Raw genomic sequence first — 14,095 nt, 5'->3', positions numbered from 1 at the left:
GTCTGCTGATGAATTCCTAAGTTTAATTGAATAAGAATAATATTAAAAGTACATTGTATACAGAAATCAACATCTTCATGTATGGATACGAATGCTGTTGCCAGGCTCTGGCTGGGACCGTTTAAGGTCGTATTTCACTAGCAATAAAAAACTATATACTATAGCAACAAACCCAAACGAGGCGTTCGAGCCAAAGTCAATCCATGCTTCCTGCTTCGGATTTATTCCGATTGGCGCGACTAGGGTATACAAAAACCTATGCGCGCATCATGTCTAAAATACTATTTTGTTTAAACTTTGTTTTAGTCAAAATACAATAAAAGCATTGACTAAAAACTAGCCAATTTTGTAGAAAATTTATTCATCAATGACCTAAAATTATGTAGGCAGAACTAAGGGTTTTAGTTAGCCAGAATTATTCAATATGAACACTATCCTTTTTTTGTTTTGACCTATTTCGCTAAAACCTTTTTTTGTTTGACGATTTTCGCTAAAACCTCTTTTTACGCAAAATGCAATTAAAGCAAGTGTTTAAAAAATACTAGTCAATTAGAAAATAGATTTATTAATCGGATGAACCTATGTGGGCATGGCTAAATGTTCTATATAGTTAGTAATAATCCACGGAATATCAAAAACGAGGAATATGTAAAATATAACTTGAATTCGTCAGTATATTTACGGTATATTTTTTAAATGAGATGGTATATTTCTGACGGTCGGACGGTATATTTTATCGATAAGTCTGATTCCTATTCTTTTCTAGTGGTTTTTTTCCAAATATTATTATTTGTATTATTAATTTTTGTGTAACGTTTAAAATTGAATTAAATATGCTTTACTACTCCCGCGCACTCTGGTCTCTGCCCGGAAAACATATACGGCACCTTTCAACACGTGTGACACCGGTAGCGACCGACAATGACCAGCCCAACAGCTTGTTGCCGGCTTATACAGATGAGGAGCGCGTGAAGATTTTGCAGACGCTCAACGACTCCAGCATCGATCAGATGCTCAGGTTGGTATGCACAACACACCCCAGGTCGCCAGTTACCCCTTATAATAACATGAATTGTTCTACACACCACAGCTACGACATAACCAAGGGGCGAGCCAGCAAACTGCACAACTGGAGGACGCGCAATGGTCCACTGCGGGATGTGAACGACATCTTGTATGTGGAGGGTTTTGGCCTGAAGGTAGCAACGAAGTTCTTCAAAAGCCTGCTGGAGCCGGAGGGCACCAGAAGGAGCAGCGAGGGAAATGCCGTCCAGAAGCCAAAGTCCACGCGAACGGCTCCCTTCATAACTCCTGGTATGGACGAGGGACAGCGTGTGCGCACTACGTCGAGCGTGGGAGTTCGCATTGGTGTTACCAGCGTTAGTTGGGCACGAATTGAGATTGGAAAGAATGATAATGATCCCTGCCTACTCACCCACTGGCAGCATCACGAGCTGAACGACAAGAAGCTGCACTTGGCCGAGCTGGCCCGACGCTGCCTCTACGTGACCCACCAAATCCCGCAGGCTGACTGCTATGTATTAGAGAACCCACAGATGGCCCAGGCCAGCAGCAATCCGGGCAGCATCGATCAGCAAAATGTGAACATCCAAAAGTCTCAAGTGACGGCTATTATGAGCTATGCCTTGCTGTCCCGGGGCGATCCAGACGAGACCAAGTGCAACAACCTCTACTACATGCGACGCTTTCTCACAGCCCGACTCTTCAACCACTTGGTGGGCACAGAGAGGGTCTCCTCAGAGGACACCATTCTTTCCATGATGCGCACCCACTACAACATGGAGGATCAGACGGATACTACACCGCAGGCACATGCAGGAATACGCAATCTGGTGCAGTTCCCTGCGGACCTGAGAAATATGTTCTCTCAGCAGGAGCGCTATCAGCGCGAGCTGCTGGGTCAGGCTTTTCTGCTGAACCTGGCGTTCGCACGACTCGTTCTCCTGCAGGATCCGTTGAGCATATCAACTGTTTCGCGCAGCCCAAAGACTTCCCTCCTTTCCAGTGCGGACGGCTGTGAGGCAGTTGTTACATAGTTTATTAGATATATATGTATTTGTTTGAATTGAAGTCAGATTAAATGTTATTTCCTTCGCGGAAGGGAAGTGTAATTAAAAATAATTGACTGCTTTTCCTGCTAGCGAGTTCAAGAATGTAATGATAATATTATTGTAATAGGCATACAAATTAGCGAAGGGTCTTTTTGCCAGCTACCATGTAACGATTTTTGGCAGGGGTCTTGGGACGGCGGCCACCCAGGCTAGGGAACTCTCCATCGTTGTATAATGAATCTCAATACCCAGAGTAGCCTGAATCAGTCGAAGTCCCGTCTAGGGCTAATGAAGAGTCGCCAGGAGTCACGGTGTAGCTGTGCTTGACCTCAATGGGAACGTGCTTTCTAGGCTGGAGTGGAATGGCCAGGTCTCCGCAAATGTAGAGGCTAATCATGTATCCCCAACGCAGAACCATACTTTTAGTACAGTATTTGGTTCGATCGACTTTTTCATGGTACTAGAAAAACAATTTGATGCTTAGAAATTGATAAAAACTAGAAATATCTTCAACTGTTATAAACTTACGTCGCACGCAATCCCTGAGCTAAATTCAAAAAAGTCCCTCCTAAAGAAGCTGTTAGTCACATGGATGTTCATGTGATCGTTCGGAACCCCAACCAAGTCCAAGACAGTCTTCTTCAAAGTGAGAAACAAGTAGCAGATGTCGTAGACCATAATCTTTTCAGCATGTTTGTCGGTGTCGCCCTCGCATGCCAGATAACGGAAGCAAGACTTTACCACCGGCATTAGCTCTGGGGTTGTGTAGACAATGACCGGATGGTCATGTTGCCCGTCTTCCTCATCATTGCTGGCGGATAGCCATTTCAAGGTATCACTGTATAAGTTTCCCAGGTTTTTCTCGCCCATGGCATTCGGTGGCAAGGGCAACTTGTGCGTAGTCCGCGAATGATCCTGGGCATCGCTGGTCTGTCCAAAGATGATGTGGCCTGAGAAGAAATTCTGATTACAACGAGGTCCAAAGCATCAGGCTAACAGCAACACTCACCAGGATTAATCATGGTGCTGTAATTAGAGCTTATGCCCCCCTTCAGAGAGAAGCGGCAGGCGGAAAGCTCAGCGGGCTGGTAAACATCCCCATTCAGGGCCTTCGTAAAATAATTGAAGCTAACAAACAAAAATTCCTCTTCCTCCAACTCTGCAAGCGAAAATCAAAAGCGAGTTTTGTTAATGGCGGCTGGCTCTCATTAAGAACAAAGTACCTTACTCATCGAATTTGTCGCTTTCAAAACAATGCGTTTGATATTTCTCTTCATTTGAAGGTCTGCATCTATGGCCTCGTTTTTCTCCACTTGCATTTTTGAGATGGTGACGCCCAGACAATTCAGACGCTCTGTCTTTGATTCTCTCTCCAGCACGTTTGAATCCTTAGCCTTCGACTTGTACGGACCGCGCTCCCGGTCGCTCATGCCCTGAAATCGATATGCCAGTTTATAATCTATTACTGACCACCGCATTGCTACTTACCTCCCAAATAGGCCCACACTTTGCCACCGCCTCTGAAGTGCTTAAGCCACGACCGAAGCGGTTAAAAGCGCGCCAGTCGGCGACGAACGCCATGAACGCATTGGGCTTATTTTGAGCCATATGCAACGTCAGTAGAGTGCCAGCTCTGGCTAGGGGCGTGGAAAATACAGTAGGGGCGGACGCCGCGCAGCAAGTATGGCAGCAATCAACAGATAACCAAATAGGTGCGCAGGCGGCAGCGTGTGCGTGAACGAGACGGCGAGTGCACGTAAAAACCAATGGAAAGAGCTGACCGGTTTTCCTGAATTTATTCAAAAATACTACATATGTACATACATATTTCACCATACACACATACATACATATGTTGCAGATTGTACTCATGCATGTGTGCCACACACAAGTGCATATGTTAATGAATGTGTGTAAGATTTTAGAAGCACAAATTCCGATAGAAAAATGTCCGAAATACGCTTTTGGAACAATACTCCAGCATGCAACACTTAATACAATGATCTTTATGCAAACAGAAACAATAATTGTCTTTTTTTGTGAGGAGCCCACTCTCCGAAATAGCAAAGAAAAGCCGGGCAGCGAAAAAAGCTTTTACGCACAAGAACTACATATACAATTAGCATGAAGATCATTCTTCATGCAATTCGAAACAATATTTCCACAAACCTTTACTTTTTTTTGTCAGCATGAAGAATCATTCTTTATGCAATTCGAAAGAATATTTTCACAAACCTTTACTTTTTTTTGTCAGCAAACCGAAACAGAAACCGACTGAGCCGCCGCGAAACAAGAATTAAAAGAGAAATCTAAAAAACAGACGCCGCGTTCTATGGCGAAGTTTTTCAACACTGATAAATGCCGGTTAGCGTTGAGTTTATTTTGAACATTGACCATTTTTTTTTTTAGGGAATGGAGCCATGGATACCAAGAAATACCGTGGATACTGGACTCCAGATCTCGGGGAATTTCTGCCCAATCGCAAGTACCAGTGCAATATGTGCCTTGACCTTGTGTTTAGGGGCTGGACTTGTATAATCGCCATATGAAGAATATTATCAAAATTGAATTTGAGAAAAAGGATTGTTTTTATTGTCCCGTAAAGCAGGTCAGCACCATGAACATAATGCACATAATGCGTCGCCTCTACTTGGATCGTCACGCGGTAAAGAATTACAAATGCCTGCGTGCTGCGAAAATGGTCGAACGTTCGTTGGAAACGGAAACGATGAGAGCCAAAGTGTGGATGTGGAGAATATAGATGATACGAAAAAAATTGTGAGTAGTGCCTTGGAAACACCTCTGAAGGAAGCAATGGATAACGAATAGGATGGTGTGGAGAATAATGGCCTTCTGTTCTATAAGCAAATCTATAAGAACTGCATGGGAAGTAATTTGTTGAGGAGCTCTGACGAGAAACAATGTACCAAATGCAGAAGGCAGTACCAGCGCCACCATATCTGCCATGGGCGTGTCTATAATTTGTTCAGCCCTATATTGTTTCTTCTATGGAGAATTTGTTTCGCAGAATAGAGTCCGAAGGGGCCCAGGTCGAAGCACTGATTAAAACGCTAGCCGCCCTAGTCCCAACGTGCCAGAAAATGCATGATTCTATTCCATTCTTCATTGTAAAGCAATTGTAAAGTTCTTCATTGTAAAACAAATCTAGGATCGCCCATGGCACGACTGGTTTCTGCACAAACGGATGCCACTGAATCACAAACTCGTGGCAGGCTTTGTTCTGGAACGGGAGGGCGGAAAGATTGATCCATTCCATTATTCAATGCGTTTGGATGGCATCACCGCCTACAAAATGGGCCGAGTTTACCCTTACTTTTACGTTTTGACCACTTGGCTTTAAATATGTATGTTTTTATTATTACTTTCCATTACTGGCCTCAGGGTTGCTTTGGTGTTGAGCATGGGCCTGACTTAACAAACTTAACAGCAAAATTGCCAACAGCCCATATCCCAAGATATCCAGAATGTCGGGAAGCACTAGGCCAGAGGTAGGGCAGCCCAGATCCTCTCAAATCCATATTGATCGCCACTACATAAACCGTATCTGGTCTATGGACAAGACGCCGCCATCGGACATCGATTTCAGCATGAATGGAAGACGTCTGAAATTGCTTAGGTCTGAATCGGAAGAGGGCAAGCCAGAGTCAGGCGACCCTTTGACATCGCCTGCGGAGAACTCGCCGACACCAAGAGATCCCTATCCCTGGAGTTCGCAACTTTAAGACTATTCTTTATTCTTTATTCATTGAATCATATTGGCACTCGAATAAAATGCATTAAATTAATAATAAGTGGAAGCCTTCGAATGTTTTTTTTATTGACATTGATGCAGAATCAAAGTAAAAATAAAGCCTTACCATGATGCTTGACCATGCAAAAAATAAAAATAAAAATAAAAATACGCATTATGCAGAGAATTCTTTGATTTTCGCGCCCCACGATAGCTAATAGTATCCATTTGGATAGTATTGATAGACCGTCTGGCCTGGGGCTACATTGTATGGAGATGCTGTGTTTTCCGTGGGAAAAAAACACTCTGGTCGGCCTTGGATCCGGTGGCGCAGATCGCATGGGCCCAATGGCAACGAGCGAGTCGAGCCCAGGCGATGGCGCAGATCGTGGGGACCCAACGCAGGAGGCGGTGCATCTCCATAGCCATAGACAGGCGCTTGCCAGTTCGGACCGTCCTGCATAGTCGTGGTGCTGTACTGAAAGTGAGTGTAATGCGTTTGCGTATACCACATATGGTTGCTGGCTGCTGGCATCTGAGGCAAATGTCTATACGGTGTTACTGGAGATGGTGTTACTGGATTTTCGAATCGACTAGTTACTATTGGTAGTATCGGTCTTGGTGAGTTGTAAGCCATTGGCTCAACAGGTCCCAGAGGTGGAAGTGTACAATCACTCGGTTGAAAGATCTCAATTGACCCGGCCGAGCAGACAGGAGAAACGTTGTCGTTCATCCTTGTTTTGTTCACAGCAGAATGAGATCTACTTCTCGAGTGGCGTATTGGGGGCTCACGAGAAAGACGGTGCTGTCGGGATCTACTTCTCGAGTGGCGTATAGGTGGCTCACGAGAAAGACGGTACTGTCGGGTTCCACTTCGCGAGCGTCTTTGAGGATGCTGATAAGAACGGCCGCTCTGACGGGATCTACATCTTGAGGGGCTTTTGGTTGGCTCACGAGAAAGACATCGCTGTCCGGACAGTCGTTTTGGGGAATAGCGACGAATCTGTCTGGGTCGGAACTCTCGTCGGATTCTTTGCGGTGATATTATCGGACTAAAACTGTCTCGACGCCAGTGCCTTCTGTTCGGTGAACCACTTCTAGAACGTCTACGGCCAAACACATGCCCATTCTCGGCGAATTTACGGCGCGATAACCGTTGGTAGGACATCTTCTTGCGAAAATGTTCACGATCGCTGGAACTCGTCCCATTCGGGCTGCGTGTTCTACCTCTATCGGTTTCGGTTGATATTCTCGAAGTGCTATTCCTTTTTTTGATCTTGCCTGGGCTCCTACCCCTTGACATTTTGCATTTTTTAGTTTCCATCGAGGAACTGTTGCTGCGAGCCCCTTTACGACTGGAAGTGGTTCTATCCTCTCTGTGCTCTGGAGGTTTTTGCCTGTTTCTGTGCCCTACTGATGATAATGATCTAATCAGACTTCTTCCTTGATTGCTTTCTTGTCTGTTTGAAGATCCGCCACTCCGAGAACGCCCACGCCTTGAACGACTTTTCTTTTGAGAGTGCACTTCAATGGGCGCCAAGCCAGCTGCGCGCTGATGTGGTGAGTCCAAGCATTCGTTGACGCTGGACGAAGAACTGGGCACGGCAGAGGCAATTTCCACTTTGGTGCGTCTAGTAAACAAAAAGCAGTCATCGGGTAGGGTGATAGATGGCGGTGGCGGCGCCACTAATGGCATTTGAACAAGGTACACTGGGACGTTTTCTTCCTCGAGGAGCTCGGCCAGCTCGTCGAAAGGATCCCTCTCGGACTCCACGGATTGGTCGTCATCTGGCTCAGTCTTGATTTGCCCTTCATCTAGCTGCGCATGCTGTTCTGTGGTGTCGAAATGATCCTCGCCCGGAGATTGCGGCTTGCTTTCCTCCATGCTCATTGAGCTTTTAATGCGGCACGGCGACTGAGACCCATTCTCCTCTCGCTAAATAAATACATAAATAGATGGAGTCAAATGTTACTTCATTCGTAAATTGCGACTTTCGTAGCGCCAAGCGCGGTTCCCAAGTAGATATTCGTCTTTCATGTTCACATACCTTCCACGGCGATTTCACCATATCCGACACCTTCTGGTCCTCCGCAGACAAGTCTTCTATGCAGTTGGTGGGTGTTTTGTTGATCTTCACTTTGATTTCAATTTGAATTAAGCAATTGTGCTAAGCACCGAAACACCACTTCCATCTCTAGCTCACACACCTTGCAATGAAATATATTGTAGTTGGTCTATGGTCGACTCACGAACTAGTACGAACTAGCTTCTATCGATGTTTTTGCAAATAGTGCACAAAAGTGAGCGTATTGAGCATTCTTTCAAAAACTGTAGTAGACAAACAATTTCAAAATTTAAAATATGTTCAAAAATACATATATTTTTGTAAAACAACATTCCACTTTACAAGAATTCGGAGCGGGAATAACGTGGCAGCCGCACGAATGGATGTATGCTTTTGGCGGACTTTACAGTACTAACATCTGAAGCATTTGAGGAAAACACACGGTATATCGGTATATTTCTGAGGGTCTGACGGTATATTTTATCGATAAATCCACTGCATTTGAGGAAAACACACGTCCACGTACTTTCTGTTCTGAAAACGTTAAAGAATTAGTTAAAAACGCTTCGGTAGGATAATATCCAAGGGTGTATGCCCATTAACACGTAACTACGGGCGCCATTCGATACAGCTGCAGGGCTTACAACATCTTCAAAGGTGAAAGAGCAACTCCAAGGCAACGTCAACAATTTTCATAGCTGTGAGCAAACAATTCAGTTTTGTGCAATTCGTCATGTCCAACTCCGCTGCCGGACCCACCAAGCAGGACCTCGAGTCCGTGTTCAGTCGCCTGCGTGCTCAGCCAGCCAATAAAGTGAGTTGCCCTACTTCTGCAGCTTGCCCTTCGGCCCCCTACACTCACCCTCTGACCCGCTTTGACCCCGCTTTCAGTCCTGCTTCGATTGCGCGGCCAAGGCACCCACCTGGTCATCCGTCACGTATGGCATCTTCATTTGCATCGACTGCTCGGCCGTCCACCGGAACCTGGGCGTTCACCTGACCTTCGTGCGGAGCACCAATCTGGACACGAACTGGACGTGGCAGCAGCTGCGCCAGATGCAGCTCGGCGGCAATGCCAACGCTTCGCAGTTCTTCCGCTCCCACAACTGCACCAGCTCCGATGCCCAGGTCAAGTATAACTCGAGGGCGGCCCAGCTCTATCGGGACAAGCTTAGTGCCCAGGCCCAGCAGGCCATGAAGGTGCACGGAACCAAGGTGAGTTCCCAGTTCCACGTCTGGCTCTGACAATTTGTTATTTGTTGCCTGGAGTTTCTTGACACTGTCACACCTGATTAACATTTGCTTTTGCTAACATGCCGTGCGCTTTTCCGAACTACGATTCCGATCCCAATCCCAATCCCAATCGACATACCGCCACACACCCAAAACCGACACCAACACAGCTGCATCTTCTGGAGCCGGCGGTCGACAAGAGCGAGGGCAACGAGGCTGCCAAGGAGGAGGACTTCTTCGCTCAGTGCGACAACGACAATGTCCCCCCAGCGGACTTTAACGCGGAAAACAACAACATCAGCAAGGTAGGAGACCTCCCCCCCCCCCCCAGAGACACAAACAGAAGAGACACGCCCGCGCTTTTAGAGTTATTTTGTTCTCGCCCCGCCCCCCCAATCTTACCACTACCCCACCCCGCTCATCACTGTCTGCCTTCCAGGTGGAGACGAAACCGACTCCATCGCTTACTAATCTGGAGACCCAGCTAAGCGGCGCCCCCAGCGTGGATTTGCTCAACTCGGTGGTGGCATCGTCCGTGCCCTCTTCCATAGGAGTGCGCAAGATACAGCCCAAGAAGGGAGGGGTAAGTTTTCGCACGAGACATATACATGGAGGTGCGTCCGATTAACTGTTCTTTTCGGATCCTTTCCAGCTGGGCGCTCGTAAGGTGGGCGGCCTGGGAGCCACCAAAGTAAAGACAAACTTTGCCGACATTGAGGCTCGTGCCAATGCGGCCAACGAGATGAAGACGTCCAGCGTCCAGGCAGCACCCGCTGACAAGCCCCAAACCGCCGAAGAGGAGCTGGAGACGGTAGCCAGCATGCGTCTGGCCTACCAGGAACTATCGGTACAGAAGACACGCGAAGAAGCAAAGCTGAAGACCATGGATCCGGCCAAGGCCAAGCAAATGGAGCGTCTGGGCATGGGCTTCAGCTTGCGGGGCTCCGATATGGCCCACTCCGCCATCGGGGACATGGCGACCATCCAGCAGACGGCGGCTCCCAAGAATAAACTGTCTTCGCTGGAGAATGACAACTTCTTCACCGACTACTCGCTGTACAGCGGTGGCGGTGGCGGTAGCGGCACTGCCGGCGGCGGCGGCGGAGGAGGATACTCTAGCGAGAAGCGGGAGAGTTCGACTGGCGGGTCCAGCAAACTGGATAAATTCGAACTAGACGCGTTGGGCTACGAGACTATCGAGCCCATAGGCGGCACGCATAGCAACATCACGTCCATGTTTGCCAACAGCTACGACTACGACAAGCCCAAGGCGTCGGGGAAGACGGCCAGCGGCTCGGGTGCCACATCCTCCTCCTCCTCCTATGCAACCAGCAAGAGCAAAAGCACCGCCAGCAACGATCCCGTGATAGCCCAACAAAAGTTTGGCAACTCGAAGGGCTTTGGCTCCGACCAATACTTCGCCAGCGAACATTCGTCTTCTGACGCTGGCGCGAGTCTGAATCGATTCCAGGGATCACGTGCCATATCCTCGTCGGACTACTTCGGCGACGGATCTCCTGTTGGCAGGGGTGAGTGCACATTCGATGGCTTCATGCAGATGCATATGCAGATTGTGACTTCTGAAATGTCTTTCCTGTAGGAGGAAGCGGTGGGTATTCATCTTCGAACTTTAATGCCCCCGACCTAGACGTGGAGAGCGTGAAGGAGAGTGTGCGCCAAGGCGTCCACAAGGTGGCCGGGCGCCTCAGCAATCTGGCCAACGATGTGATGTCCTCGCTGCAGGACAAGTACGGCTACTGATATCAGAAGGACGGCCACAGCCAAAGCCACAGCCAAAGGAGTCGCAGGAGCAGCACCAGTGGCGGAGGTGGAGGTGGAGGAGACACTAAAATTAATGTTTTTATATATTAGTCACACAAAAGTTGAGCGATTATGCAGAAAGTTATAAACAATTCCGAGCAGTTAAACCATGTAGCCTAGCATCAGAGGATTAATCCCCGGATACCTCTATAGTTCTTGTATAAAGAAAAATGAATAACGAAATCCAGCAGTCTAGAAAGCTGTACAATACGCGTAGTGTCTTTTAAAATACCTATATATATATATACATGCATGCAAACATACACGTACGATGGATGCTATACGACCGAGAAGATGTAACATTTGCGAAGGATCAATGCATACGCCCCTTAGCTATAAGTCGAGCCTATAGCCGAATGATAGTTGATTTTTTTTCTTCATTTAAGAGCATTTACTTTGTCCATTTCCAGTTTGATTGTATCTCGATAGGCTTAGATCTTGGCTCGAGATCACCGTCAAATGAAACAGAAAACATAAATATATTAGAAATGCATAGCGGATCGTTTCCCCAACCGAATAATCACTTCCTTCAATGGCGTTTAAAAAGAGAAAAAAAAAGTTTATTTAACTGCGGTCAAAAGTTGACAATTTCGCTAATAATTACAGGAGAATCTTTCATTTACAGACTGGATCTAGCAAGACGCGGAGGATGGTCGTCAGTCGGTGACTTAGTGACGGAACTTGCTGGGATTGGGGCGGACGCGAGCACGCACAGAGTCGGGGGAGCCATAGGCGATGGCGTGGCTGGTGGCGGCTCCGCCCTCGCCGGTGCTGAACGAGTTGGCAATGGCGATGGCACCGCCGCTGGTGCCTCCGAAGTTGACGGGGAAGAAGGTGCCGGCGGGCAGAGGAGCGGCAGGCTTCTTCGAGGGCTTGGCAGCCGGAGCGGCTGCCTTGACGGGCTTCTTGGCAGCTGGACGACGGGCTGGGTTCTTGACCACTGGCTTGACGGGCACGACCAGCTCCTCCTCATCCTCATCAACGTCGTCGGACACGGCTTCCTCATCCTCGATGGCAGCGATCTCGGGCTCATCCTCCTCGGGGGACTGATCGAGCTCGACAATGACCTTCTTCTTGGCGGGCAGGTAACGGTTGGCGGGCACAACGGCAGCCACGGGGGCAATGGGTGCGGGAGCGGGCAGCTCGGCCTCGACGGCAACGGCGACGGGCTCGGCGATGGCCTCCTCCTCAGCGGCAACTGCGGCGGCGGCGGCTTCCTCGGACACAAAGTTGTATTCGCGTGGCACCTTGGCGGCGTCATCGTTCTCCACGACGGCCACCTCGGGCTCAGCCTCGGGCACGACATCAGCATCGATGGCCACCTGGACAACAGGAGCCTCGTCGGGATAGGCCTCGGCCACGGAAGTGGCTCCGTGGGCTCCGGCAGCGGCCAGGACATCCTCGGCCTGGACTCCCTCGGCGCTGAGCTCATCCACAGACTCTGCATGATTGCAATCTTTGGTTAGGAACCGCACGGTTAGTTCTGGCTGGGATTAGTGAGTGGAGTTTAGTGGGCGAGTGCTTACCCTTCAGGTAGGTGCCGGTGGCAACGGTCTCGCCGGCCACAAGGGCGCTGGCGGCCTGGGTGGAGCGGGCGTGGGTGCGTCCTGGCTGCACGTACTGCATGTACATGATGCGCTGCTGGGGCGCGGCTCCGTACCACTCGGCGGCGGCGGGCTGCTGGTAGTAGACCATTCCTGGAACGAGGTATTGCCGATCTTCAGTAGATGTTGGTGACGTGGCATGACGTATGGAATGGAATGAGAGATGATTGATGATCGAATAAATGGTGAATAGTGGTGATCTCCAGCTCATTTAATCCTTTGTGAGCTGGCTGGCCTTTCGGCTCCTTATTCACTCGCTCAACTCACTTTTCCTGGCGGGCAGGGCATCGCCGCTGGCCACGAACCCGGCGATCACCAGCAGAGCCAAGGCAGCACTGAACTTCATGTTGGATTTAATTCGATATGCGATTTACGGTTGGGGAGGAGGAAGAATTCCTATATAGTTCCTTGGGCAGACTGGAGAGGTTACTTAAGGGATCACAGCAGGAGCTAAACTTGTCACTGAAGTTTCCACCAAAGAAGTGATGTCTGGGCAACGCAGCGCGTTAGATTTATATACGAAACCAAACTGGCAAAAAAGGCCAACAAGACGAGCATAATGAGAGGCAGCGACAAAAAAATCGGATATACCCATAGGCAGACATATACCGAGGCAGAAGCAGTGCCACAGCCACAGCCACAGTCATAGCCAGAGCCAGAGCCAGAGCCCTGCTTTGTATGCAGCAGGGGATCGTCGCGGGTCTGTCGTAGCCCCAGCGGAACGTGCGAACCATCCGCCTGACAACTCCGATCGCTGGGATCTTGATGATACTCATATTGTAGCCGTATTCGTATCATCATGCTCGTATTGCGCGTTTACGGTGGATCGACCGAGATCGGTTAAAGCTGTCAATTCGGGGACCTAATCAGCGATGGGTGTTGGGTATCGACAGATATTGAAGACGGCCTGGCCTCAGCGTATGGATCGTAGTAGGAGATAGTTAGTCTCGATCCAATTCCCTCCATCGAGAGCACCGGAACGAGCAAGGGGGGGGGGGACACACATGTTGGCCATAAAAAACAAAATTGGCAATTTAATTTTAAGGTCATTTCGGGGCCCCTGGGATAGGAAAAGCCAAATAATTCGAGGTTTATGGGTGCGTGTGCGCCTTATCGCCTTCTCGTCGATAGAAGTGAGCCGCCCAGAGAATAAAAATAGCCATCCGGGGACATGCAGTGCATAAGATATCTCCGGCAGGAGATCAGCTCGGATCCAGGCTGACGTGGTGCTGATTCATCCAGCCCATTGACGTCAGTAAAAGAGTTCTTCTCTAGACTGCCGGTGGGCGCCAGATGTTGCCTCTTAAATGTCCATTATTGCAGTTTCTTCCAGGTTCCCCACGACGTGCACCTCATCGCTAAGTGAGTCTCCTCCGCTTCTGGCTGAGTCATTCGCATCAATCATAGGCTACTGCTGCAGCAGGCTCACCTGACGGCGTGCCATGCAGGGCATGCAGGGCATGGCCAAGTCGCATCGGATCGTTGCGGACCGACTGCAGGCTGTCAAAATGGCTTTTTGATTAATTTTTTTGAATTACTGCGAGCGAC

At 48.7% G+C, this 14,095-nt stretch overlaps 5 protein-coding genes across 10 annotated transcripts; 2 read left to right on the top strand and 3 right to left on the bottom strand.

The window, feature by feature from the left end:
- The first annotated feature begins 813 nt into the window (after window positions 1-813).
- Window positions 814-2,142, top strand: LOC6603443 (transcription elongation factor, mitochondrial). The gene is made up of 2 exons (XM_002028361.2): window positions 814-1,018; window positions 1,091-2,142. Exons 1-2 carry the CDS (start codon window positions 834-836, stop codon window positions 2,055-2,057), a joined length of 1,152 nt encoding a protein of 383 aa, XP_002028397.1. The 5' UTR covers window positions 814-833; the 3' UTR covers window positions 2,058-2,142.
- LOC6603420 (protein maelstrom 1) lies at window positions 2,043-4,329 on the bottom strand. Of its 3 annotated transcripts, none has more exons than XM_026992261.1 (6): window positions 4,308-4,329; window positions 3,561-3,861; window positions 3,301-3,505; window positions 3,082-3,231; window positions 2,601-3,022; window positions 2,043-2,532 (listed from the first exon to the last, which is right to left on the bottom strand). In XM_026992261.1, exons 2-6 carry the CDS (start codon window positions 3,678-3,680, stop codon window positions 2,314-2,316), a joined length of 1,116 nt encoding a protein of 371 aa, XP_026848062.1. In that variant the 5' UTR covers window positions 3,681-3,861; window positions 4,308-4,329; the 3' UTR covers window positions 2,043-2,313. The 3 variants fall into 3 exon arrangements, with proteins under 3 accessions (XP_026848062.1, XP_026848061.1, XP_026848060.1); XM_026992260.1 differs by having other exon boundaries at window positions 4,242-4,309; XM_026992259.1 differs by lacking the exon at window positions 4,308-4,329 and adding an exon at window positions 3,919-3,935.
- A 1,708-nt stretch (window positions 4,330-6,037) lies between these two features.
- LOC6603422 (serine/arginine repetitive matrix protein 1) lies at window positions 6,038-8,020 on the bottom strand. The gene is made up of 2 exons (XM_026992397.1): window positions 7,872-8,020; window positions 6,038-7,759 (listed from the first exon to the last, which is right to left on the bottom strand). The coding sequence occupies exons 1-2, from the start codon at window positions 7,890-7,892 to the stop codon at window positions 6,038-6,040; spliced, it is 1,743 nt and encodes a 580-aa protein (XP_026848198.1). The 5' UTR covers window positions 7,893-8,020.
- Window positions 8,021-8,220: 200 nt separating this feature from the next.
- LOC6603423 (ADP-ribosylation factor GTPase-activating protein 2) lies at window positions 8,221-11,463 on the top strand. Of its 4 annotated transcripts, none has more exons than XM_026992310.1 (6): window positions 8,222-8,703; window positions 8,781-9,104; window positions 9,293-9,427; window positions 9,568-9,705; window positions 9,775-10,651; window positions 10,726-11,463. In XM_026992310.1, exons 1-6 carry the CDS (start codon window positions 8,623-8,625, stop codon window positions 10,881-10,883), a joined length of 1,713 nt encoding a protein of 570 aa, XP_026848111.1. In that variant the 5' UTR covers window positions 8,222-8,622; the 3' UTR covers window positions 10,884-11,463. The 4 variants fall into 4 exon arrangements, with proteins under 4 accessions (XP_026848113.1, XP_026848112.1, XP_026848111.1 ...); XM_026992309.1 differs by having other exon boundaries at window positions 9,562-9,705; XM_026992312.1 differs by lacking the exon at window positions 9,293-9,427 and having other exon boundaries at window positions 8,221-8,703.
- Window positions 11,464-11,517: 54 nt separating this feature from the next.
- Window positions 11,518-12,893, bottom strand: LOC6603424 (translation initiation factor IF-2). The gene is made up of 3 exons (XM_002028366.2): window positions 12,815-12,893; window positions 12,470-12,640; window positions 11,518-12,399 (listed from the first exon to the last, which is right to left on the bottom strand). The coding sequence occupies exons 1-3, from the start codon at window positions 12,891-12,893 to the stop codon at window positions 11,612-11,614; spliced, it is 1,038 nt and encodes a 345-aa protein (XP_002028402.1). The 3' UTR covers window positions 11,518-11,611.
- Between the last annotated feature and the right edge of the window lie 1,202 nt (window positions 12,894-14,095).

Source organism: Drosophila persimilis, unplaced genomic scaffold, assembly GCF_003286085.1.
Source record: "Drosophila persimilis strain 14011-0111.01,24,50 unplaced genomic scaffold, DperRS2 tig00000732-arrow-arrow-pilon, whole genome shotgun sequence".
Classification (NCBI taxonomy): Eukaryota; Metazoa; Arthropoda; class Insecta; order Diptera; family Drosophilidae; genus Drosophila; species Drosophila persimilis.
Note: the sequence above shows the minus strand (reverse complement) of the source record. Positions and strands in the feature narration are given on the sequence as shown.

Bases quoted from the DNA above. Each gene is read 5' to 3' on its own strand.
- LOC6603443 (XM_002028361.2), top strand. From the start codon at position 834: ATGCTTTACTACTCCCGCGCACTCTGGTCTCTGCCCGGAAAACATATA. The intron at 1,019-1,090 runs GTTGGTATGCAC...TACACACCACAG, and splicing joins AGCATCGATCAGATGCTCAG to CTACGACATAACCAAGGGGC.
- LOC6603420 (XM_026992259.1), bottom strand. The intron at 3,232-3,300 runs GTAAGGTACTTT...TTTCGCTTGCAG, and splicing joins GAAAGCGACAAATTCGATGA to AGTTGGAGGAAGAGGAATTT. The intron at 2,533-2,600 runs GTAAGTTTATAA...TTGTTTTTCTAG, and splicing joins GCTCAGGGATTGCGTGCGAC to TACCATGAAAAAGTCGATCG.
- LOC6603422 (XM_026992397.1), bottom strand. From the start codon at position 7,892: ATGGTGAAATCGCCGTGGAAG. The intron at 7,760-7,871 runs GTATGTGAACAT...GTATTTATTTAG, and splicing joins TGGTGAAATCGCCGTGGAAG to CGAGAGGAGAATGGGTCTCA.
- LOC6603423 (XM_026992309.1), top strand. From the start codon at position 8,623: ATGTCCAACTCCGCTGCCGGACCCACCAAGCAGGACCTCGAGTCCGTG. The intron at 8,704-8,780 runs GTGAGTTGCCCT...CCCCGCTTTCAG, and splicing joins GTGCTCAGCCAGCCAATAAA to TCCTGCTTCGATTGCGCGGC. The intron at 9,428-9,561 runs GTAGGAGACCTC...TCTGCCTTCCAG, and splicing joins AAAACAACAACATCAGCAAG to GTGGAGACGAAACCGACTCC.
- LOC6603424 (XM_002028366.2), bottom strand. From the start codon at position 12,893: ATGAAGTTCAGTGCTGCCTTGGCTCTGCTGGTGATCGCCGGGTTCGTG. The intron at 12,641-12,814 runs GTGAGTTGAGCG...ACCTCGTTCCAG, and splicing joins TGCCCTGCCCGCCAGGAAAA to GAATGGTCTACTACCAGCAG. The intron at 12,400-12,469 runs GTAAGCACTCGC...TCCTAACCAAAG, and splicing joins CACCGGCACCTACCTGAAGG to ATTGCAATCATGCAGAGTCT.